The 25,750-nt window shown below is 31.7% G+C and overlaps 1 protein-coding gene across 1 annotated transcript; it reads left to right on the forward strand.

The window, feature by feature from the left end:
• The first annotated feature begins 15,141 nt into the window (after positions 1–15,141).
• On the forward strand, positions 15,142–18,264 carry LOC131062014 (uncharacterized). Its single transcript, XM_057995871.2, has 4 exons — positions 15,142–15,767; positions 16,989–17,355; positions 17,449–17,548; positions 17,865–18,264. Exons 1-4 carry the CDS (start codon positions 15,324–15,326, stop codon positions 18,211–18,213), a joined length of 1,260 nt encoding a protein of 419 aa, XP_057851854.1. The 5' UTR covers positions 15,142–15,323; the 3' UTR covers positions 18,214–18,264.
• The last annotated feature ends 7,486 nt before the right edge of the window (positions 18,265–25,750 follow it).

Below are 25,750 nucleotides of genomic sequence, written 5' to 3' on the forward strand. Positions count from 1 at the left end.
TCACAAAGTGCTGCCTATCCTGGTACTCCCTGTTCATCACAAAGTGCCTTGATCTATCCTAATCTTCCTAGAGGACCTGCTTGAGTGTATCTTCTCAGCAGTTTATCCAATCGACAGCGTATGTTCATCACAGAACTGTCGATTTGACCTTGAAGACCAAAACCATGCATTTTGACACACAAACGTGCTTTAAACTCATAAATGCGCTTCTAGACTGCACAAACGCGCTTCTGCGACACAGACGCGCTTTTTGAACACAAACGTGCTTACATTATGCACAAACGCCTCTACAATACCTAAACGCGCCCACAATCAACGCAAACGCAGTCCCAGGCATAGACGCGCCTGGAACCGACACAGACGCGCCTGTTGGACATAGACGCGCCTGGCACTGACACAGAAGCGGTTGCGCGTTTTTGCATTTTTTAAATACCCTATTCCTAGCGCATTTATTGCTACCTATTGAGCATTAATGACAAAAAATTGAAATGCGTGAAAGTACGAGGAGGTTTGGTGGTACTTACCGGCTCTCCTGCCTCTGCTGGCCTCTGGAATCAGCAAACGCAGTCGAATCTGTGAACAAAGGCCATCGCTACTGACTGCTCTTGCTCTTTTCTCGCTCTGCACTGTGATCTTGTGAAGGTGTAGATGACAATGAGGATGTCTTTTCCCCCGTGGTCTATCTTATAGACTACCCCTAGCCTTCGTTTCCCGAGTCAGTCTTCTTTATCCTGTGACTTTGTCACTTTATCCGGTCTGTCCATTCTAGCCTTTCTTTCTTATCGAGAGATTGTCTACAATCTTTTCAGATATTTTCATCCAATCTCTCGAGGGGGCATATCATTCCCATTCTGGGGCAACTCTGTATCAGTTCATCTTATCTTCTTTGAAACAACGCGACAAGCCGCATTGTCTCAAAGAGGGGCAAAATGTAGATACCCAAAATTGTCATATCTAATTAAATAAATATTTTATTTATTTAATTATCTAAGCCTAATTCTTCTATTAATTAAATAAATCTTTATTTATTTAATTAATTCATTTATCCTCTTCTAGCCTTATTTGTCATTTAAATAAATACATTTATTTATTTAAATTATCCTTTTCCTAAATTAAATAAATATTTTATTTATTTAATTATCCTACTTCTTCTATTAATTAAATAAATCTTTATTTATTTAATTAATTCATTATCTTTTTCTACACATGACACATGTCATTCATCTCTTAATTCATACACTACCTACCTCTTTCATTATTTTGGTATTTCTTTTACCTACCCTCTAATCCTAGCCGACCTCTCTTTTTACACCTCTCAATCTTAACCCTCCATTTCTTATTGTGTCTTCTATTTAAGGAGATGCTTTCTTCATTGTCAAACCCTAATCATTCATTCCTAATCATTCATTCCTAATGACTCACCCTAATCACTCAGCCTAATCGACAATTTGGAGGACTCGACTACACTACGATCCTACTTGCAACCACATTCTGTTCTTTGTTGAGCTCTTGTGCATATAAAAATTTGAGAGCAAATATATCAAGCAAGATCAATGGAGATAGGAAGAATGGAGATCAAAACCCTATTGGACATGTGATGGTATAATCTTTGTGATTTCATGTGATTTGCATTGTCTTAGGTAATCTTCATATGTTATGGTGGATCTTTGTTGTTGTTAGGCTAGGGTTTGGTGGTTGAATTCATTTAGCCTTTCAATATTGTTGTTCTTGTTATCCATTTTCACCATACACACCGGGTTATGGCATAAAAGGTTTTGTCATGCAAATTTTGATAATCTGATCAAAATAAGTAAGAAGCACCGAGTAAAAGGTCTACCGAGTCTTGAAAAACCTGAGAATGCTATGTGCCGAGGATGCCAGATGGGTAAGATGACAAGATCAAGCTTTACAGGTAAGTCTTATACTTCTAAGAGAATTTTAGATCTTGTGCACACTGATCTTTGTGGTCCTATGAAAGTTCAAAGTTATTATGGTGATAAATATTTCATATTATTTGTGGATGACTATTCAAGGATGATGTCAGTAATGCTTTTAAAAGATAAATCAGAAGCTTTTCAAATGTTTAAATGGTACAAGGAAAGAGTTGAAAATGAAACAGGAAGACAACTGAAATGTCTTCGATCAGATAGAGGAGGAGAGTTCACATCTGATGAATTCAACTTATTCTGCAATGATCATGGTATTAAAAGACAATTCTCTGCACTAAGAACTCCATAGCAGAATGGAATAGCTGAGAGAAGAAACAGATCTATTGTGGATTGTGCTAGAACACTGATGATTGAAAAGAAGGTGCCACAAACATTTTGGAGAGAAGCAATAAGCACAACAGTTTACACCCTGAACTGAGTACAATTGAAGAAAGGTACTTTGAAGACACCATATGAAATTTGGTATGATAAGAAACCTAATGTAAGTTATTTTAAAATCTTTGGAAGTAGATGCTATGTTCATAAAGATGATAAAATGGCAAGTTTGATCAGAAAAGTGAAGAAGGAACATTTCTAGGTTATTCTTCTAGAAGCAAAGCATTTAAATGTTTGATCAAATCATCTAACAAAATAGTAGAAAGTGCAAATGTGAAAATTGATGAATTTGCAGAAAGAAATGATGAAGGAAATTCCAAGGAACCAGAAGACTATGATGAATTTGTCTATGTTCAACCGACAAGTCTTACCGAGAAAATTGTTGAAGAAAATGAAGAGAATATCTAGTTACTGAGTGATGAAGAAGATCATACAGAGCCTACAGAGCCTGTATTAGCCAAGTATGTCAGAAGACATCATGCACCAAGTCAGATTATAGGAGATAATGATGATCCAGTGATGACAAGGAACAAACTAAGATAGAACACATGTCTGATATCTGAATTTGAACCGAGAATAGTGAAAGAGGCATTTAACAGTGAAGATTGGATAAATGCTATGACAGAAGAGATTGATCAAATCAAGAAGAATGACACATGGACACTAATCCCAAGACCAAAGGACAAAAATGTAATCGGTACAAAGTGGATTTTCAAAAACAAGCTAAATGAAAAAGGAGAGTTCATTCGAAACAAAGCAAGACTAGTTTGCAAAGGTTATGCTCAAGAAGAAGGAATTGATTATGGTGAAACTTTTGCACCTGTTGCTAGACTTGAAGGAGTAAGAACATTGTTGGCATATGCTGCTTTCAAAAATTTCAAGATATATCAAATGGATGTCAAATCTGCATTTCTTAATGGAATATTAGAAGAAGAAGTTTTTATTGAACAACCTGAAGGATTTGTTGAAGACAAGAATAAAGATCAAGTATGTAAATTGAACAAAGATTTATATGGTTTGAAACAAGCACCTAGAGCATGGTATGAAAGATTGCACTCTTATTTGATTAAGATTGGTTTTATAAGGACAAGTGAGAACAACAATATGTATATGAAGAATGATGAAAATTGAATACTGATCTCAGCCATATTTGTTGATGACATTATATTTTGTGGAAATGACTCTTTATGCAAGAACTTTGGAAATGAAATGAGCAAAGAATTTCAGATGTCATTAATCGGTGAGATATAGTATTTTATAGGTTTACAGATACTGCAAATGAAAAATGAGATTTTCATTACTCAATCCAAGTACATAAAGGAAATCTTGAAGAAATTTGGAATGGAGAATTCAAAACCAATAAGTACTCATATGACTACCAACTGTAAATTATCAAAGAATGATGAATCTGCATCTGTTGATGAGACACTTTACCGATCCAGGATTGGAAAGCTACAATATTTTGTTCACAGCAGACCAGACATAGTACATGCAGTAGGTATAGTTGCAAGATTCTCTGCAGACCCTAAGGAAACACACATGACAGGAATCAAAAGAATTTTTAGATACTTGAAAGGCACTGAAGATTATGGCTTAGTATATCAGAAAGGAAATGATTTTGATTTAAAGTTTATACTGATGCTGATTGGATAGGTAACATTGATGACAGAAAAAGCACAAGTGGAGGAGCTTTCTTTTTAGGAGAAAGACTAGTGAGTTGGCTTAGCAAGAAACAAGGATGTGTTTCACAGTCAACAACAGAAGCTGAATACGTTGCTGCAGCATTGAAGTGTACCAACATTGCATGGATCAAACAACTGTTGGAAGGTATAAATGAGACAGTTACCGAGCCAGTAACTATATTCTGTGACAATACTAGTGCCATTAACATTTCAAAAAATCATGTTATGCACTCTAAGACAAAGCACATCTCTATCAAATATCATTATCTTAGAGAAGAAGCTCAAGAGAAGAAAGTGGTGTTGGAGTATGTTAGCACAAAGGAACAAATAGCAGATATCTTCACCAAGCCACTACCAAGGGACACTTTTGAATATCTCAGAAGTAAGCTAGGGGTCCTACCCCTATCTTCTACTCACTGACCGAGTTCGGTGAAAGCATCAATCTGATGACTCTATCGAATATCTTTTAGGAGTACAGGAAATATTACACACTTTAGGATGTTTTCTAAAGGTGTACAGGAAATATTACAGGAAAGAATACCAGATATAATACAGGGAATAGGAATTAAAGACAAAATGCTTTGACCGAGACTGAATTGACACATTACAACAGGAATTCACTTTATATAGAAGAAATTATGTTTTAGTTCTTTACTTTTTGGCATTGTTGTCAAAGGGGGAGAAAACTGAGAAAGGGGAGAAGACTGAAGATTGGAAAGAAGACTAAAAAAGAGGAGAAATCTAACGTATGGAGGAGAAGTCTGTTGACAGCAAGAGAGCATTTCAACATTTCAGAATCACAGCAATCCGAATCTTTTAAGGTCAAATCAATTGGTTTTTCCATCAATGCCAAAGGGGGAGATTGTTGGCAATATAGCATTATAATAGACAATGAAAGATTGGTGACATTTCAATAAGGATATTGAGAAGGTTGTTGATGATTATGGATATAACTGATTAAGGATGTTTACTGTCTTGATATTATTATTTTTTCATTGATGTCAAGAAATTGATTTTCTAATTCTGTATGATGTTGTCATATCTTGAGATGTATGATTTAAAGAGTATAAAGATGTCGGTAAAAGACATGGGAAAGATTATGATGAATAAGGGGATGAATAAGGTATTCAATGGGCAACTATTACCGAGTCAGACAATGATGAGATCATGATGTTTAGATTGTTTTAACATCATACATATGTTGTAAATTGTAAGGTTGATACTATACTATGTTATCAAGCAAAGAACCTAGTCGGTAAACCCTAAGATTATCGCTAACGATTAATGAAGGCGGAATGTCTACCGAGTGAAGTTTAGTATTTACTGAGTTGTAATCGAGTTGTAACCGAGCTATAATAGAATGCATTAAATGTTTACATGCGTTATTTAATGAAGGAAGCTGATGAGCTAGAACTGATTAAATGATTGATAAGCCGTAAATGAAGTTTGTTAATGAATCTATGGCAAAAGAAAGTCGACAGGAAGATCTACAACGCAGATTGAACCGCAATACCCTAGCACAAGTTCCAAGGCGAGGTAAAACATTTTCAGATCGAAAGATGCATTGAACCTGGACAAGATTGAAGATCTGATGGCTATGATTGATCATGGGAAATGTGATCAAGGAGATTAAGCGGTTAGCTAATTGTTTATAAATAGGAAATTGTTGATAAACAATGAATGTAGGCAAGTGTATGCACAGGGATGCTACATAGTGATTACCGAGCACAGAAGCTTGAAGACCTGTTTGAATAACAGAGTATAGAAGCCTAGCAGATGAACAAGATTAGTTCTATGTCTAGATTGTATTGAACAAATAAGAATCTGCTTTAGCATTTTAGATGTGAAGTTGCAGATAGATTTTTATTACTGTTATTTTGTGAAAGTGGCAGAAAATCTCTTAACCGAGTGGACTTAATAGTCTTATTTGCGAAACCCTCTAGCAAGGTGACATTCTGATTGAGTGTTTGAAATCCTTTAACAAGGTCACTTCTAACAAGGTGAAGATCCTAACAGATCTGAGGGAAATCCCTTAACCGGGTCACATCTAGCAATGTGTTTGTAATCTTTAACATGATTTGCTTTTAATCGAGCATACTCTAGAAGAGTATATTTCTTAGTGGGTCCGAAATCCCATAGTGGTTTTTCCCTATTTGGGTTTCCACGTTAAATCTGGTGTTATGAGGTTTATGATGTTTATATGCTTTTGAGTTTGCATGTTTAACAGTTTTGGTTATATTATTGAAGTATATGTTACCGAGATTGAATGTGATGTTTTTATGGAAGATTAAGTTTGTATGATTCACCCTCCCCCCCCCTCTCATCTTGTTGGCTATTGAATCTGTACTTACATTTAGTATCAGAACTATCACCACATTCCTCGTGAATGGAATAGAGAAGCTGATTGTTTGGCTAAGTGGGCTTCAGAACACGATAGTGATTTGAAGATTGAAGGTTGGGAGCATCTCTCCCCGAATTACTGTCAAGTCTTGCGAAGGATTCTTGCTGAGGACATGGATAGTTATGATGTTGGATGATCTTGGTCTAGGCCTGGCTCTTTTTTTGAGGCCTTGGGGCTCTAGTCCTCTTTGTAATTTTTGTGCTTGATCTTCAATAAAGTTTTTACCCCTTTTATTCAAAAATTATCAAAATAAAACTAAACCATAGAGGTATACACATGAAACCATAAATGTAGACTTATGGGTGTTGCGTTTAGTGTTTAACGCTATGAAATGTTGCATAAAACTAGGTGGACATGGCATATTTTGGCCTTTTTAAAATATTTCAGATTGTATATTCTACCTAAACAATTGCCCAATTAAAACTAATTGTAATTTTTTTTCTTTGTAATCAATTGCCCTTTTGTCTGACATAATATATTGGTTTTACTAGAGGAAGTGGAGAATATTTCAATGCATATACAAAAAAAAATCTAAACCTGACCAAATTGTAGAAATACACAAGATGATATTGGTTAGTCCTCTACAATACTAACAAGTTAGAATACATTTTGGTTGGGCTTTAATCTATTAAGAAAAAAATTGTAAATTGTAAGATTGCAATCCACAAAAATGTTATAAGACTTCTAATATATTTATTTTTGTTCGGAATGTGTCTCATATTTATAAATCTATGATGACCTTTACAAAAATATTTATTTTTCAATGTAGATTTTCTAGCTCGTAGTTTTATAACTACTATCATAATAATGAATTTGTCCTAGCAAAACCTTAAACTAAATGAAGGGAAACTTGTTTACTATTTGTATGGTGTTGTCATGTTGATTTTGCAAATAGATTTTTTTCTTTTGATCAGTCTTTTGCAAATGGATTTTTGTCTATGGTGCTAACAAGTATATAAATGGTTCTACTGCCTGCTAAAACTATGCAAGTTCATGTGTTTTCTTGAACTGACCTTCTTATAACACCTTGTTGTTGGGAAACTCTCATATCATGAAAACAAATGTATTATAGATGATTAACATTGTTTGTTTCATTTGTGTATAAATTTATACGTTCAATGATAAACATTATTAGCAATAGTTAATGCTATGAAATTTTTCTTCAAAAGAATCTAATTGTTTCAAAAAATGAGAAAATTCAAAAATTTGTGGAATAACATCTGTATCTAATTATATGATATGATGGCTATTTGTACAAATTAACATTCATGTCGTAGTCTAAATGTATATATTTATAATGTTATCTAACTATTTATGTAATTAGTTGATAGGCTTTATTATGTGGGCTTTGCCCATCGAAAATGTCTCAAACTCATGTCAAAAAGTTTTGATGTCCTCACCAGTAAATTTGATACTGTCTGTGGAAAATTTGTCTGTCGTCTAGGGGAGATGACCCAGTAGTTGTGCACCCTAACTTCACACTTCTCAAAATCCTACGTGGAAATTTCATATCACTTCGAATTTTTTTACAGCAACTTACTTGGCAAGTCCTCAGCTTATAACTAAGGTTTCAAGGTCACATAATCAAATATGATGCCACATCAGCATGGTTTTTGCCAAGTTGTCCAAAACAACCCCCCAAAAAAGTGTAAAGACGTAAAACGTTCTAAATTCAATTATAAAATGAAATACTCTTTATTCTTAAATAAACTCATAATTCCTTTAATAAGTCTATTTTCTTCCATTATTCCATTCTTAGCTCTAAATGATCATTCCATTGATATCATAACATACACAAGATTTCTATAAAGAGATAAAGATTCTTTATTCAATAGTATCTCACTCATATCTACATATAATGCTTAAGACTTTCAAATGCCTTAAGTTCATATAACAAAAAAATGTAAAGTAAAGGATGAGATGCATCCATTGATCTTCATTCCAAGCTATCTTCAATGCAATCTTTAGAATGAAGACAATAACAAGATTAGGCGCTTTTCCCACCCAACCTTGAAGCTTACACTTCCCCATAATTCTTGGTCAATCAAGAATACCTGACACTGCACAAATTGCTTAGCAAAAAGAATTCGATAGACAAGATGGAATCTGGTGTGTGCCTAGAATGATACATGTGTTTTCAATTTTCTAATTCCATAAAGAAACAAGAAAGATCAATCAAGGATATGGTAGAGAGCATTAAATATATCCATCTATTTCAATGGTCAATAAGTTACTCGACCAAGTATAATGCCATGCATAGCAATAGCATATAGTTTGGAAAAGCAAACTATTCTCTCTATGATTACATATTCGACACCTGTCCTGAAAGGTAACTTTCCCAAAAACACATTGAACACATCAAGCTTTCCTATTGTTTGTAAGGTATTTAAAGAAGACAATCTTTCGCTTAATAGATAAAGAAGAAACAATCCTTCGTTTACAACCAATTACATTTAATAAGAAAACATTCTTTCACTTCTATCTTTTTAAATAAAACAAGAATAAGAATTAAAAATAAGAAGGTGTAACACATGTATGCATATTTAGCATATAGATATAAGTAAAATTCAGAAATAAAAATTATGAGTACACATTCTTTTATCTTTTCTCATAAAATCCAAATAGCATAATCATGCATCTTATGGTTTCAAATTTCTAAGTTTAGAGTGCATAAGATCTCTATTTTTCCACATGTTTTTGACTATCTACTTCTTTTCTCAAATTTCATATTGACAGATGTTTCCCGTGATCTATGGATTCAACTAAATGAGTTCAGCAATTTGCCATGACAGACATTAAATAAAATAATAATTTAAATTGCACATACCTATATGGCTTATTCAAACGAAATTTTAAATAATCATTATGTCTTCTAGTGCAAGAAACTAGTACAAAAATTAAACTCTCTTTTCTTTACTAATGATCTCAAGAATAATTATGTTCTTTTCTCTAACTATAAAACAAACTATCGCTCGTTTAAGAGCCTACCTTTGAAATTTGAGTCAAGTCTGATATGATCAGTGATATTCTTCTCCAATTCTATCTTCAATACACCTAAATTTCCAATGCTTTTCCTCCTCTATGCTGTTTTAATCCCTTGAATTCTCTCCTCTCTATTCTTTCACCTCTCTTCTCTTTTCACTATTATTTTTCTCTATTCCATCCTCACCAATTCTCTGTATATTTCTTCTATCTTTTCCTATATCATCTTCTCTATCCTTCTCTATATTTTTTGTGTATTCTTCTTCCTTTTCTGACTGTGTATCGTTCTATGTTTTCTCCAAAATCAATAGTCTATATATGCTGATCTAATCTATTTTTCTTCCTATTTTCGGGCCAATCTCCCTGAGTGGTGGACTGTTATCTAAGTTATATCTGACACCTCTATTTGTCATTTTTATAGTAATATTCTCAATTAAATTTGAACTCTGTTAAAATGTGTGCATGTGGCAATTCGAACTACACATCTCGTTTAATTTCATATTATCATATTTCATGTGGCTAGTCATCCATGTAACTGTTTGTTCATGCCACGTTATATGGTAATTTTAATGAATGAGAAGGTGGAGGTTTGAGTGGGTAGTCGATAGTAATACCGACTCCTTCCCTTCCATACAACGTTTAACTTGCCACCCATGCATCACCATTGGCACGTGGGATAGTTCTCATGCCATTCAATGTTTACCTCAACGTAGGCAGTCCGTGTTATATTCAACCACTAAGTGTCTTTTTGTTTGCATGGTCGATATTAATATCGACTCCCTCTTAAAATGTTGTTTTCTATGAGTCGCCATTAATACCGGTATGTATATATATGTGAATGATCGAATTATTATTTGAACTCATATACATATATAATACGTATATATGTGTGTGTGTGTGTGTGTGTGTGTGTGTGTGTGTGTACTAATAAATCAATTCAAATTTAATTTTCTTTTCTTTCTCAAAACATTATATAAGTCATATATGTATATATATACTTCATATACACATATACAAAATAATTTATATAATAATTACGTATGTATATATATGTGTATGATCAAATTATTATTCGAACTCATATACATATATAATACGTATATATGTGTGTGTGTGTGTGTGTATACTAATAAATCAATTCAAATTTAATTTTCTTTTCTTTCTCAAAACATTATATAAATAATATATGTATATATATACTTCATATACACATATACAAAATAATTTATATAATAATTACGTATGTATATATATGTGTATGATCGAATTATTATTCGAACTCATATATATATATATATAATGTATATATATCTATATACATATATATAATGTATATATATCTATATACATACATACATATATATATATATATATATATATATATATATATATATATATATATATATATATATATATATATATATATATTATTATCTAGAATTCAAAAGTGGAAAAATAACACAATATTTCATCCATTTCATTATGAAATTTATACATTATCTGCACACAAAATGCACATTCAATCATCAAAATACATGTATAATCTCTTAAAAACTTAAAATCAATCTTTCTTCGAATTAAAGAAATGTCAATTAAGACTACTCATTACCAAATTCATCATTCTAATTTAAACAAAACACTCAAATAAAGTCATTTAAGTCATCTATCTTTGCAAGATGCAGATTATAAATTCTAATGTGGTGTGTCAGATTCCCATCTATTCTATTGAAGTCCAACAGATAAAACGACTCTACCTGAACCATGTTCTCGCCTTCATTCACGTTCACCTGTTCCTACATTCACTTGCACTCAATTGCTCATTTGCAATGACGATCCCAATTTCATAATAAAAATAATACTGATCATTCAATTGTATTTACATAAATAATGTAATGCAAATCATTTCATCGCATTGAATTTCTTATTTCATTATCATCTATTTCACTTAAAATTCCATTTCCATTTCATTTCAATTTCATAAATGAAAAATAAGTATTATTTTCCTAATAAATAATTACAGATAAATATGGTTCGTGACAAAAAAGTGAGACCAATAGGTGTGCAAAAGGGCCCCAATACTTGTGCAGCTAATGTGGCATCACATGATTGGTTACTTTTCACAACAAATGGTACATATTTCATTCAATTATTGGTACTTATCATACAACTATTGGTGCAATGTTGGACAAAAGTTGGACATTAAATCAACAAGTATGGGGGTATTAAATCAACAACTTTTATCACAAGAATTGGAACACGCTCAACTACTAGATCCTTTCCCCCTATTTTGTATTTCTGTATTTGATACTGTCCCACTATAAAGATATCCCCGTCAACGTATACGATTGCCTACAGTTATTTAATTTTTTATATTTCTACTATGTGCAGATGAAACATAACTCGTTTGAAAAAAATGGAAATGGAAAAATTCTTTCTACATTTTCTCTTCTTTAAAGAACAACCAACTATACAAATTCACCATACAAGTTTTCATAATAATTTTTCATTTAATCTCATCTTAATTTATGAAATTCTTGTATAGAGCAACACAAAAGTGATTTGCAAAAAAATTAGCTGCAATTATTTTTTTGCTCGATAATCTGGTTGCAATTATTAATAATTAATATCATTAAAATTCCTTTGTACATTTTAATTTTTTAAATAGATTTATTAATATTGATAATTAGAAAGGATATTTTTTTTTAGACATTGACAAACGTTAAAAATAAAATTTTAATTACAAATGATATATCATTTATAAATTATTTGTTAAAATCAATTTTACATAGTAGTTTTAATCAAAATTATTATTTTAAATATTAAAGTTAATATTGATGAATAAAATGATTTTCAAGATGAGCTTATAATTTTTAGTGTTTGATTTTTAAAATTTAAATATTAATAATTAATATTGTTAATAATAATTAATTTATAAAAATAAATCTATAAAAAATAAATTATTCATATTTGATATCTAATAATAATTTATTTTTTATAATAGTATGAGTTATGATTTTTTTAAGCATTTTTAAACAATAATAATTAAGTAATTAGCAATTACTAGTTGTGTGTAGAAATTATGTCTCAATCAATTTACATCCTAAAACACATCAATGAGACAAATATGGAAAGCAAATTAAGAAAATGAGAATTCAAATTCAGCCTTCTTTATAAATGTCTCATTGTCCTCTATCTCCAAATATTCTTCAAGTCATGACAACCTAGAGAATGAGTGATTATATTCTAATGCAAGAATTACATCCTACACTATATGATGATAAGATAGATATGCAAAATTAAGATCTACATGATATTAAAATGCTTCTATATGCTAATGATAATGCTATGAAGATGAAAAATGCTAAAAGGTTGCTAAAATGCTTAATTGCTAAAAATGCTCTAATGCTTGCTAAATGCTTCTAATTCTGTGTGAGCTTGATTTGTGCTTCCACACCTTGATTAATGAAAATGAGAGCCTATTTATAGATTTTCCAAGGCTCATGTCTTAGGTGGCAAAGATGGATGGTTCAAATTCAATTTGAGGAATTAAATGGTTGGAGATGGAGTAGTTGGAGAGAAAAGTGGATCATGCTCCCTCAAGATGGAGGATGGAGAAAAGTGGACGATTCAAATTCAAGTGTTCTCAGTTGGTTGAAGATGCCTTGTGTCTCTTCCAAGTTTGCTAAAGATAATTGATTAATTAAATATTTAGGAATATTTAATTTCTCAATTTGTTGCAAATTCCATGTGTCCATTTAGTTTGTTGAATTGGTTGAGGATAATTGATCAATTAAATATTTAGGAATATTTAATTTGTGAGACACATGATGATGTGGCATAATAGGACAAATTGGTTAGATGATGTGGAATTGATCTAGGATAAGAGGACTAAATGTTGTGAACCATATAAATAAATTAAAGAATTTATTCATAGGTAGAGGAATTATTAATTGAATAACATGTATTTAATTAATTATCTCAAGCCAATTTTCAAGTGTATACACAAATTATTAAAAAAAATTAATATAATAATAAATTATTAATTAAAAATGAAAGTTAAATAACAATTTTAATTATTTATTATAGATAATAAACCATTCAAAATTTAAATTGATGAATAAATATAAAAACAATCTATCAATTGGCATTCTAAATTTTGCCAACATGATCGTTGAATTTATTGAAATTTGATTCATTTTGGATTTTAATAAACTCACACACAAATGATCGTTTAATAATAAAATTAACGCATCACATTTGTGTTTCAAATTGGGTAGAACACAATATTTACATTGAAACAAAATTGAGATATTGTTATGAGGGTAATGCCATAACTTTTCTAATTAGAGTACATTCAATGAGATCACAACTCTTGAAGCATTGTGTCAAATAATTCATATGCTTTGTCTATCCTTCTTTTTTGTAATGGTAAAAGTGAATTTGAAAACATAAAATGATCAATTTCAAGATTGTGTAGCAACTCACCACTCTTCTCCTGATGCTACTAGAAGTAAGGTCTTCAAATATGTGAAAGCTCTTGGTTTTATCAAAGATTCAAAAATCCTTGTTGTTTTAAAAACTACATTAGTTTGTATCTCCATTACTAAATCCCATGGACAGTAAGGCAGCCACAATGATGTTATTGCCATCAACCAATTTAATCAAACCTACCCATATTGATAGGTCACATTTACTTCCACTATGTTCAATCCTCATATTTCATCACTTGACTCTTCCTTTATTTCCTTGTATGCATGATGGCCATACTTTCTACATGGCCTCTCAAGACTTTAATTGTTTACCTTTTATGAAAGAAGCAAATGAGCTTAAAGAAGCCATCTTTAAATAGAACAAATTGGGCCATTTTTTTTCTAAAACTTAAGGTAATGAGATCGTGCCCATTTAGGATTCCTAACCTCATAAACCTACAACTGACTATGTTGACTTCGGATTGGATGGTACCATTATGGTGGAATACATAAATCATTTTGTCAATCATATCTCCAACTGATGTTCTTATTTTATGAAAAAACACTTTCCATTTCAATGAGCTATTCTACATTTTTTCTTTGTATTCAACTCTAATGAATGATAAGGTCATTTTCAAAAGATCGACATCAATACTTAAATTTAACTTTTTCAAAAATTTTGCAATAAGGTTATCTTCAGTTTAATCAATTTGTTTCTATTATAAATAATTGTCACTAACAAATACAAATTCTATATTATGTGATTTGTACCTTCTAATATATTATTCAAATTATATTTTTCTATCAGCGTAACCATTGCACCTCCTTTTGATGCAAGTGCTAATTATGTCGTTATGCTGAGAGGCATCTACAATGACATCAAAATGTCCATAAACAAAAATCCATATCCAGTTTTGAAACAATTTGACATGCAAATGACAGGTAAATGCATGAAATATGCCATGTTTCAGTTTTTGTGGAGGTGTTATTTCATTACTCCTAATAAAATAGAACCCTCGCCACTTGTCTCCAACTAGATTCATAACTTTTTACATGCAGCAGTTTAATGGACTTGTAGAAAAAGATATTTTCTATTATAAGATATCTCTAGGCATATTTTACATATATTTTTTAAATATAAGTATACTAATATTAAAATTCATTTAAAATTAAGTTTTAGTTTCCTATGGACGTATATTTAATTTTCTTTAATATAACAACCCAAAAATAAGAACTTATGAGTATTTTGTATTTTGCACATAGGCTTATTTGATTTTGAGAAAAAACACTACGTACTTCTTCAAACGCCAAAAATGTCTCTGTACATTTGAGTTGGAGCCAAAAAAATTCCAGTTTGAATATTGTGATGTAGCTCGTTTGCTTTAATAGCAATTTGACGTGACATTGCCTGTTGAAAACATTTTGCTAAATATTATGTCTTGCGAAGGTAGAAGGAAATAATTTCATGGGGGATTCTGAATTCTGGCTGCTATTACTTGTATACATCCAACACATTCTTACAAAGCAAAAAACCGTGAATCCCAATTTTAATGCAGTCGAGCAGCAGATTCTTCCTCTACTGGAACGTTTCAATTTTTTGTCAGAATGCAAAGATTTGAGGGCTTTAAGCGGCATTATTGATTCCCTTAAAGCCGATGGATTTGTCTTGCCATTCGATACGAGAAAGCAGCTTTGCCGTCGTCTGCTGCGTCATGCGACTAACGCAAATACTGTTAAGGAGGCCCAGGGTTTGGTCGACTATGCCAAACAAATTGTTGATTGTAATTTTCATGCCCTTTGCGAAGCAAATCAGGGTTTGGGGTTTCAGAAGGGATGCAATGAGAATATGATTTATGTTGTGGAGGAGCGAATCTGCAGCGCTATATTTGAAGAGGATATTCTTTTGCAGGTACTTTTATTACTGGCCGCAGTTGTTTTCAAGGATTTCGATTTTGAAATAAAACGCCATTTAATTCAAGTTTTAGTGTATTGCATTCGAATTTACGTATATATCATTTACTAAAAAAGTAGAAAGAAAAAATAAATAAAAAATTACATATTCTTATTCAAAATGTTAGAATTCGTACAGTTGATTGGGCTTAAATTTGATTTCATAGTGTGAACGGCAGGTATATCACTTCGAATTTTCGGTTTTTGGAATTCGATGCCAGTTTTAGTGTTAAATTTTGATATTTGAAATCACAATGTCCGGATTTTGAAGTTTAGAACGGAAGCTAAGATATCGCGAGTTTTGGAATTAACATACAAACTGATAGAATGGACTCGGAATATTAGGGTTTGATGCGTAAACCCTAATTTAGGTTCAGGGTTTAAAACGAACCATAAATGACCGAATTTAAATTGAAATTAGCTGCAAAGGTTGTAGGATTTACAATGAATTTACCAATTTATACGATTTCAGTATCTAACATTATATTAGACGATACCTAAAATTGTCATTTTGCATTTAGTATGTTATTATTCACATTTTAAATTTAGTGTAAATTGATGCAGGTTTTAGTGTGCAAATTGAAAATACTTTGAAAGACAAGATAAATTTATTCTTTGAATTTACTCTTTTTAGAAATTGCATGGCATTTGATTCGCGGATGTTAAGGATTTTCTAACTACAGTGGAAAATTAAAGGACATGAGTTTAGGATTTGGTCTGTAGCTAACCAGTAGGGCGCAGCGGATTAATAGAAACTAGAGCCACAAAGGGTCGTCGCATAAACCTTAAAGTTTAGGGTTTAAAACGAAGACATAAATGTCGTGGGGCTTAGAAACTTAAAAACTTGACCGTATATGGCGTAGGGTTTAGGGTAAAGGAAATATGAACGGCACAGGCTTGAAATGAAACTACAATTGCAATCACGTCTGTAATTTCAGAAATAGTAGAACATAGTTTTCTGCGATTTTATGCATATTTATATATTTGATATAATTTCGTTCTGCACATTCAAACAATTTGAATTACCATTCGTAGCATAATGTAGCCTTCTGCGATTTTGCGCAATATTAATGTTATAGAATAAAAGTAATATCCTGAAGTTATTTCATTGAAGAAACGTTTGACATAGGGTTTTGTTTTCAACCAAAATTGACAAATCTTTGTGTTTGGTGACTTCTAGTATATGACAGAGAAAATAGAAGAGGAGGGAGGAGATGAAGGAGAGGGAGGCTTGGTAAATAGTAGACTGGCATTTTATCTTCAAAATGGGATGCAATCTCAGAACACAGAGACTAGACTGTTGGCAATAAAACTGGCATGTGCCTGCGGCTTCAATTCCAGAATCATATTTTCCAAACTTCTTCCTATCTTTGAGGTCACTCTTTACTATGAGGATTTCTTGACACGTGAATATGTACTTGCATCTCTGATGGACTTGATCTTTCTTCACCATTCAAGCATTAGTTTGCAAACAGTCTTCCATTTTATATTCCCCTTTTTGTATGCTCCGACACCTGCCCTTCAACTTGTGTCTGTTATTGGTTGTGGTAAGATCAGTTCATCTGTAATTAGGGCAATATATCTTGACATGATATGGCTCGGTTTTATATGAATTGATTTGGTGCTTCTGATATTTGCAGGGCGTCTTCTCCTCTACAACTGTTTCTCTGAGGAAACAGAGTGCTTATTGAGTAAAATGATTGAACGACATTTATATAGATTTCCAGTTTACTGTTCATTGTGAGCTTTTCTACCCTTAGTTGATATTCATGAGTCAATCATCCAGCTTGGCCTTTATCTGACTAGGATTTCTTTGGCATATGCATGAGTTTCAAGAATATGAGTGCATTGAAAATCAAGATCCTGTAAATACTGGCTAAATTCAATAAAATATGTGTCAGCTGTTAATCTGCATTTGAAATTCAAAATTTAAGTATTTCATGATTAATTTGGATTTCAAATGGAATTGATGACTTATAAAATACTGCAAATTTGATCTCTTCCATGTGATGATTTTTTACTAGTTTAGTAATTTTATCCTGTCCATAATTCTCAGGAAGGGAAAACTACAAAAGGTTGATCAGGCTCTATACATTTTCTTCAGCGAGTATTCTGGGGAGAAGAAACTTCATCAAGATGAAATTTGCAATACTCTTGTATACATGTGCCTTCAAAAGATAGAGGAAGGTGTAGTTTGTGTAGACACTGTCAAAAAGCAGATTGAAGATAATCCTTTGAAAGCCAGAGAAGCAAGTGAATTGCATTTGGCTTTAAATTTCGGATTGAGTCTCTGCTCTGATGCCTTGGATGCAGTAGTAGACAGTCTTATTCTTAACGTTAATGACGATTTGGGAATATCATTACTAGACAAGGCTAAATGTGTCCAATGGTTTCTTTCAAAGTAGTTTGTACTCCACCTGATATATATATGCTCATTTTATTTTTCGTAGAGTGTATCTTTTTGGCTGTTTGAAGAGTTTCACTTTCATTGACTTAAAGTAAGTGGGAATCCGGGAATCCTTTATAACATTATATGTGACAGATGACTGTGAAAAGCATACCATAGCTGAAACTAGCAGGACAGCATCACTAGCAAATTTAGTTGTTCATACCAATGTTATTCTACTGAATAAACAATTAGCTTCTTTTGAGAAAAGAAACTTAGGAAGTGCTGTTGAACCATCGAGAAGATTCAAGAGTTAACAAAGAACAGTGAAAAGAACTGTGCTACTATGTTAAGCGAAGCAACTAACAGATGTTTGATTACGAATATGAAGAAATTGTTCCTAGGTTCATTAAGAATTTAAGAGGTGAACAAAATAATATAGTTAGAAGAATTACCTTGTTAAATTCATGCCCTAAATAGATTCAGTGATCTAATATGAATGGGGTAAAAGGTCTCAAGCTTAAAAATATGCTTTTCAAGCACATTGCAAATTTCCTTGCCCTATTGAAAACTGACATGCTTAATGTAAAACACTTAAGATTTTCACAGTCCATAATGATTTGAAAACAAGTATTACACAGTTGAATGCAGAAGTAACATGCACTAATGCTTAATGTTATCTTATCTTGCTTCAAAACTAAATCCACAGTCAACCTAACTCTGTTTGCCAGAAATTAGTTCCAAGTTATTTTTGAATCATCTGTATTAATCCTAACGGCTTCAGTAACTATCTCAATGGCCTACTAACCATTACATTACAAGAGTACAAAGAGTGTTTCTGAATGAACATTATTTTCCTAAGATAAGATAACCTTCGCATAGTGGTCATCCTATCATTTTTAACATGTAGGGTCTTACCTCTTACCAGAACAGAGCGAAAATGCTCATGTTAAGTAAATGAAATATATACAAGAATTACTCTGTTTTCACAGTGAACGGTTCTGGAAATGGATGGAAGCAAGTCATGCTTCAAATGAAAAATAAGCTTTACCATATATATTGTTAGACTGTTGAACGCATATCCCAAACTTAGGAAGAGTCTCTACAGGAACGAATTTTGTAATTTCAAGAGTGAGAAAGGAAACTGATTTGATGGAGTCTGCATGTGTTAGGGAAGTTAAGCAGAATTATTAATATTTTTGGTAGATTATGGAGTGGAAATAAATATGTATGGACATGGCATTAATGACTATATTGTATCAAAGGAAAAATTATAATTTTAGCTGTAAATCATCATTTATATGGATGTGTATGCTGATATATCATCAAGAGAGAGGAATGAATGATTGCTGTTATGTACGGGTACATACCTTAGGTGATGAGAATTCATACCGGGTATGTGATGAGGATTATATTTTACGTAATGCACCATGTACCCTTTATGAATTCTCCTCAGTCGTCATTGGAAGTGGCTATGCAGTCATATAAATCGTCATAAATACTTGTATAAAAAAGTGCATTGGGAGATGCGCCTCTTATATATCTGACGGTTTATATGGCTGCATAGCCAGTTTTGTCGTCATTAGGGAGTCTTGAAACATGGTGTCATGCATATATGGTTGGCTTATTATACTATATTTGGTATCATGGTCTGCTTACATTGCATACTTTTCCTCAAGGGCCAGGGATGCTTGGATCTTTTTCAGACCATTTACTATCAGAACCATTAAAAATCCATATGCCGTGGAATTCAAGTAGGTGGGATGAGCAAGTTTATAAGTCATAGAAGGGAGTTAGGACAGCTGTTTGCTGATTTAGAAAAATTCCGTTTTTCATGTTGCTAAAGTTTTATGGTGAAACTTTGACTATTTGTATTAAATATTGAATATGGGCATTTCAATTTTGAAGATGCAACAGGCATGGTGAGAAGTTAAAACCAGTCTAAAAATAATAGATATTTGGGCAGCTTAAAAAATGTATACTAATAATATTTTGCTTCCATTTCACTATTCTTGTTCAATAATATATCACAAACATATAAGATGAGTTATCTAACTCTTAAAACAACTCCACAAAGTTCTTATACTAAATCTAAGTAGGTTGTTCGACCACTTTTATTTTGTCCCTCCTTTTAGATGAGCACAATTACAAACTCACAATAATATAATATTACGTTATTTCTTAACAACTAAATATTTATCGAACATACAAATTTAATGCTAATTTAAACATAGATAAACTTACGGCATGGAGATTTGCTCTTGTGGGTTTGCAGTTATCACAAGTAAGGATTTTATAAAAGTTGTGTTAAAACACCAAAATAATAGCACTGATGGGATACATATGGGTTGGCATATAATTTCGATTTAAATAGCTGCTGATGCTACAAAATAAGATTCGGGTTAATTTTATTTACAAAGTTCACGTTGGTATATTGATAAGAAGTAAGGGCTTTTAGTAAAAGGACTCAAGAATGAAGTTATATTGTGTGATAAATTAAAAAATATTGAAAATCCTTAGATCTCACGTACTATAAACCAAACCATTTTTCATGAGTTGCATCTTTGTTTCCTTTAGTTTAAGGAATCATTGTGTGTATGGAAATTAAAAAGCATGGTTGAAAATCAATACAATTTTTTTTAATAGTCACGAGCATTAAAAAAAAAAGTTTAACAAAATTCGAGGAGAATATGGTTTATAATTCTCATTTCAATCAATATTCACTTTATTTGTTTATATTCACATTCATTATTTATATATATTAGAATAGATAATTTAAAACATAATGTATATCATTCATTTTTATCTTTATTATATCCAATTTGTATGAATATCAATTTACACGATATCAAATACATAATTAAAGTTTTAAATATCGTAATCAAAATGTATAGCAAAATACATCATAGTCTAGAGGACTCAAAAATGACATGTAACAAAATGAAAGTCAACAAAGAGATTTTTGGTGTAAGTTTGAGGAGGATGTGAGGCCTAAGTGCCATTAGATCGGGATAGGCATTAGTTGTGAGAGAAGTCTAGCATACTTTTTGGGTTAAATGTAAGTTGTCCTAATAATGGAGTTAGACCTAGATCTTTTCCTATTAAAATTTACTAAGGGTGTCTTCTTGTCTTATGCTCACTAGTGTCAAATTCTTAGTTCAAATATGACTTCCTTTTATGCTAGAGATTAGAAAAGGTATTTGCAAGAAAAAAAAACTCAAATTGATATGAATGTCTCTAAAGTTAAATGTGAATTTGAAGAGATAAGAAAGATATATCTTGGGAGATTTTATTTACTATCTTGTTGCTATATTTTGATTAGTTAACTATTAAAATAGTTTTATTCAAAAGATATTAATTATCTACAGTTCATGATGTATTATGCTTGAAGTTTCTTGATTCATCTGTGTATATTTTGTTAGCATCAACGTTTCAGATCACACTCCATGATCCATCATCAAGATGAGAGAGAGTAAATGAGAGTAAATGGATAAATTGTAGACTAGATAGCTTAAAAAGGAGAGGGTAGATGAGATGCACAACTACATACATATATATATCCATCTTGTCCTTTCTTGTCCTAGGTAGTTGTGCATCTCATCTACCCTCTCCTTTTTAAGCTATCTGTTCCACAATTTGTCCATTTTCTCTCATTTGCTCTCTCTCATCTTGATGATGGATCATGGAGTGTGATCTGAAATGTTGATGCTAACAAAATATACACAGTTGAATCCATAAACTTCAAGTATAATAGTTATATTTTTTTTCAATGTCTTTGAAAATCCACGTCAAAATAGCATATGGATTTCTTTGATAATCTATAGATTATTTAAAAAAAAAAGGTTTAGTTATGGAAATTTCAAGTGTATAATTTTCATGAGCATTGCCATCACTTAGATTCAATAAGACTTAGGATGGATGATGTCTAAAGAAATTCTGATGTTTCACCATTATGAAATTTCACTTATATACAATGAATGATAATATTGGTAATGTCTTAATATAACCGTTCACTCCTTGCACAAATAACTAAAAGCTCATTAATAAATTACACATGTATCAATAGCTGCTCATTTTTTAACTTTTCTGAGCCATAATTGGCCATTTGTGCATTTTTATTGATACCCATGGCACACAACTACGGAAGCATTTATGCATAAGTATTGGTGATTTTAAGTCCACAGTTATTGGAGCATCTTTAAATAGGTATCGAGCAACACTTTGAAAAGTGTACTTTTTGACCCTTGCATACATAAGGGTTCCCACAACGTGCATCATTACTACTAGAAGCCAAATAGATACAAAAAAAAAATTCGTCAAAATCCAATATACCGTTTAAAATCTATTGATACGCGAAGTTAGCTTAAACGACTACTGGTAGGCTTCCCCTATAATAATATTAAGATAATAACTCCCTAAAAACTTTTGATACTTCATTATTATGATCATCATTATTATATAAATATGATACCTACTAAAATAAATGACCATTAAATTGTGACATCCCAGAAAGAGTGCAACGCCCCCCTTATAAAGATATAAACATTACTTAAAATACAATGGGATTCAATGAAAATTCTTAGATGTCTCTGTTAGCAATCAAGACATACGTGAATGTGATGATACAAATCACATGCTGTGACAGTATTACTTTTATTTTTCTTGACAGCTTTAATATAAGAAGACACCATGTTGACAGAAAAGTTTGTCTTTCTCCATATATAATATCGACTCTTTACAAATGTCTTAATATACCGGGAATAACAATTTTATTATTGATGCTTTGAATCATACAAACTATAATTTTGCTAATAGATGTATTTTTCTGATTGAAATTTAATCCAAATTGCTTTAGGCTCTGAGGCTCAGTAGAGTACAAAAAGGAGCAGACGATAACAAAAGACGAAGAACAAAACATAAACATTATTAACCGGCCACTACATACAATTTATCAGTCGAACATATGGTCATTATGAGCATAGATGAATAGTCATAAAAATCTCAACCAATTAGAATGCAGCCACTTTATCATAAAAATAAAATAAATTTATATATAATTTTGAAATAACAAGACTTCTACATAATATTAAATAAATGATACCTCACTGCAAAAAGGATCAGGTTAGTCAATGATAACACAACACAAATAAGAAGAAAAAAACCAAGTTGTTAGTGTTAGAAATCATAAACCAAACACTTTCCTACACAAGCATATCAAAAGAGATACCAAAAGCATGATAGAATGTCTAACTAGGAAGATAAATACGATGAGGCATCTCCAAATGCCTCCTAACATGCTCTTGGCTTCTTCTCCCTTGTTCCTCTCCTCTCCAAGTTCCAAAATAGTGTAGCTCTCAGCAGCGTTTTGCACTATGGATGCTTATGGAGGATTGAGATTGTAGTATTGAGCTTTAAATGTGAAATAAAAAGCTAATGCTATGCTATTGATGCTAAACTGATATATTTTAACCAAAACAATAAGATATTAGATGATTATGCTAAAATGCTCTCTAAAAATGACTATAGCTTAAATGCATACAAGTTTTCAGGATCTGGATTATGAAGAAATGGGCTCTATTTATAGGAAAAATGGAGCAATGGATGGTTGAGATTGAAAGATTCAATCAAGGGTTGAGTTTGAAAGTTGGGGATCCATGTGCACAATTGGCACCAATGAAATGGTGACAAGTGTCAACATAAGATTGGGTTGAAAGAAGGGGTTGGAGGTATTGAATGCCTGAGAAGACCTCATAGTTATCTAGAGGCTAAGGGTCAAGTCTAAGTTAAGCTTACCCACTGGATTAAGAGTTAATCCAAGGATAAACCTTTGTGCAAATGTTTAAGAGATAATCATGGTCAAAGCATTAATGGCCTGATGAGACCCTTGGGTTGGATAGAGGTTGAGTCAAAACAAATGTTTTAACCATGTGGGAGGGTTTGAATTAACCATTAATGGTTATTGGAGACTTTGAGGATTAAGTGGTTGAAGGTTGAAAGCCTTTAAAGGTTATCAAAGACTTTGAGCCATTTAGTGGTTGAAGACTTGAAGCCTTTAATGGTTATCAAAGACTTTGAGGTTTTGAGAAGTGACTTACCTTTGCTTAAGGATATGACAAAGTTTAGAGGATGGATTAGGCTAATTAGGAAGGGGTTAGAAGAATCTAGAAGGGGATTAGATTTTGCAAGTGGATTTGGTAGGTGAGGAAAAATAGAATTTTATTTAAAATAAAAATTCATATATTCCAATAAATGTGTGCAAGTTGCATTTGCAGGAAAATGCAAGTGGGGTGGGGGATAATGATTTAAATAAATGTTTTATTTAATTTATTTAAAAGAGGAATAGGAGGATTTAATTAAATAAATAGATTTTATTTATTTAATTGATTTGTATTTGGTTTAATGAATTAATTAAAATAAATTGAATAATTTATTTAATTAATAGAAGAATGTTTGGGGATGAATTAATTAAATATTAATTTAATTAATTGATGGCTAGTGGATTTTTAATCAAATAAATAGCGAATATTTATTTAATTAAGCTAGACAGATTTATGTGACTACACCTTTTAATTCCATCTAATCTTTTAAATGGTATGTTATAGGGGAGAGGATCTAGTAGTTGAACGCATCTCAATTGTTGTGATAGTAGTAGTTGATTTAGTATCCATACTCGTTGATTTGATGTCTAATTTTTTTAACATTGCACCAATAGTTGTGACTTTAAAGTTGTTATTGCTATGATGATTATCCATATTTTATTTATTTATTTATTTTTGGTTGTTTTGGACACCAAAAGCATTCTGATGTGCCATCATATTTGATGATTGACCCTGAAACCTTAGTTATAAGCAAGGGACTTGCCAAATAAGCTGCTCTAAAAAATTGAGAGTGATTTGAAAAAATCAAGAGAAGTGAGAAATTAAGGTGCACAACTATTGAGTCCTCTCCTATTGTTTATATGAAACCAGTTGTTTCTTCTAAAGCAAATTACTAGAACAAATATACACCTCTTTATCATAAATTTAACTTCAATCAATGGACAAACCAATTGATCACTATTGACTATTAGTTGTAAAAATTAATCATCCACATAATTTATAAGAATAAACTATTAAATCTCTTCAATTGAAAAAATAAAATAAAATCCATTCACTATGACTTGAATTTTGTCTTATAAACCAACACAACCTATGAAAAACTTTTAATATTATGCTTATTTGGGTAAATCTATTAGGCTTGCACTTTTACGAACATACAGAGGAACCTATGTACAGCATGCGTGCTTAAACAGTTGTTGTACAAGCTTTTCAGCAAAAGTAAAATTTTTGAAATCCCTATATCAAATGCAAAGAGATCTGGATCTACGTAATCAATAATCAATACAATATCTTGGCACGTAAATATGAGCCTAAATGCTTACTTTTTGTCTTGAAATAACGCAATTATCTAGGTAATAATGTTGTCTCTGCAGAAAATGAAATTCAACTTTTCATGCATGGTTTAATTCAGTAAAATACAAGTTTTCAATCCTGGGGATCGGTTGGCTTTTGGGTATG

The sequence above is a fragment of the Cryptomeria japonica genome, chromosome 5 (genome assembly GCF_030272615.1).
Source record: "Cryptomeria japonica chromosome 5, Sugi_1.0, whole genome shotgun sequence".
In the NCBI taxonomy this organism is placed as follows: domain Eukaryota; kingdom Viridiplantae; phylum Streptophyta; class Pinopsida; order Cupressales; family Cupressaceae; genus Cryptomeria; species Cryptomeria japonica.

What these genes read in the sequence shown, in the direction of transcription:
- LOC131062014 (XM_057995871.2), top strand. Translation starts at nt 15,324, where the DNA reads ATGGGGGATTCTGAATTCTGGCTGCTATTACTTGTATACATCCAACAC. An exon ending in AAGAGGATATTCTTTTGCAG is followed by an intron (nt 15,768 to 16,988) that starts GTACTTTTATTA and finishes GGTGACTTCTAG; the next exon opens with TATATGACAGAGAAAATAGA. An exon ending in TGTGTCTGTTATTGGTTGTG is followed by an intron (nt 17,356 to 17,448) that starts GTAAGATCAGTT and finishes TGATATTTGCAG; the next exon opens with GGCGTCTTCTCCTCTACAAC.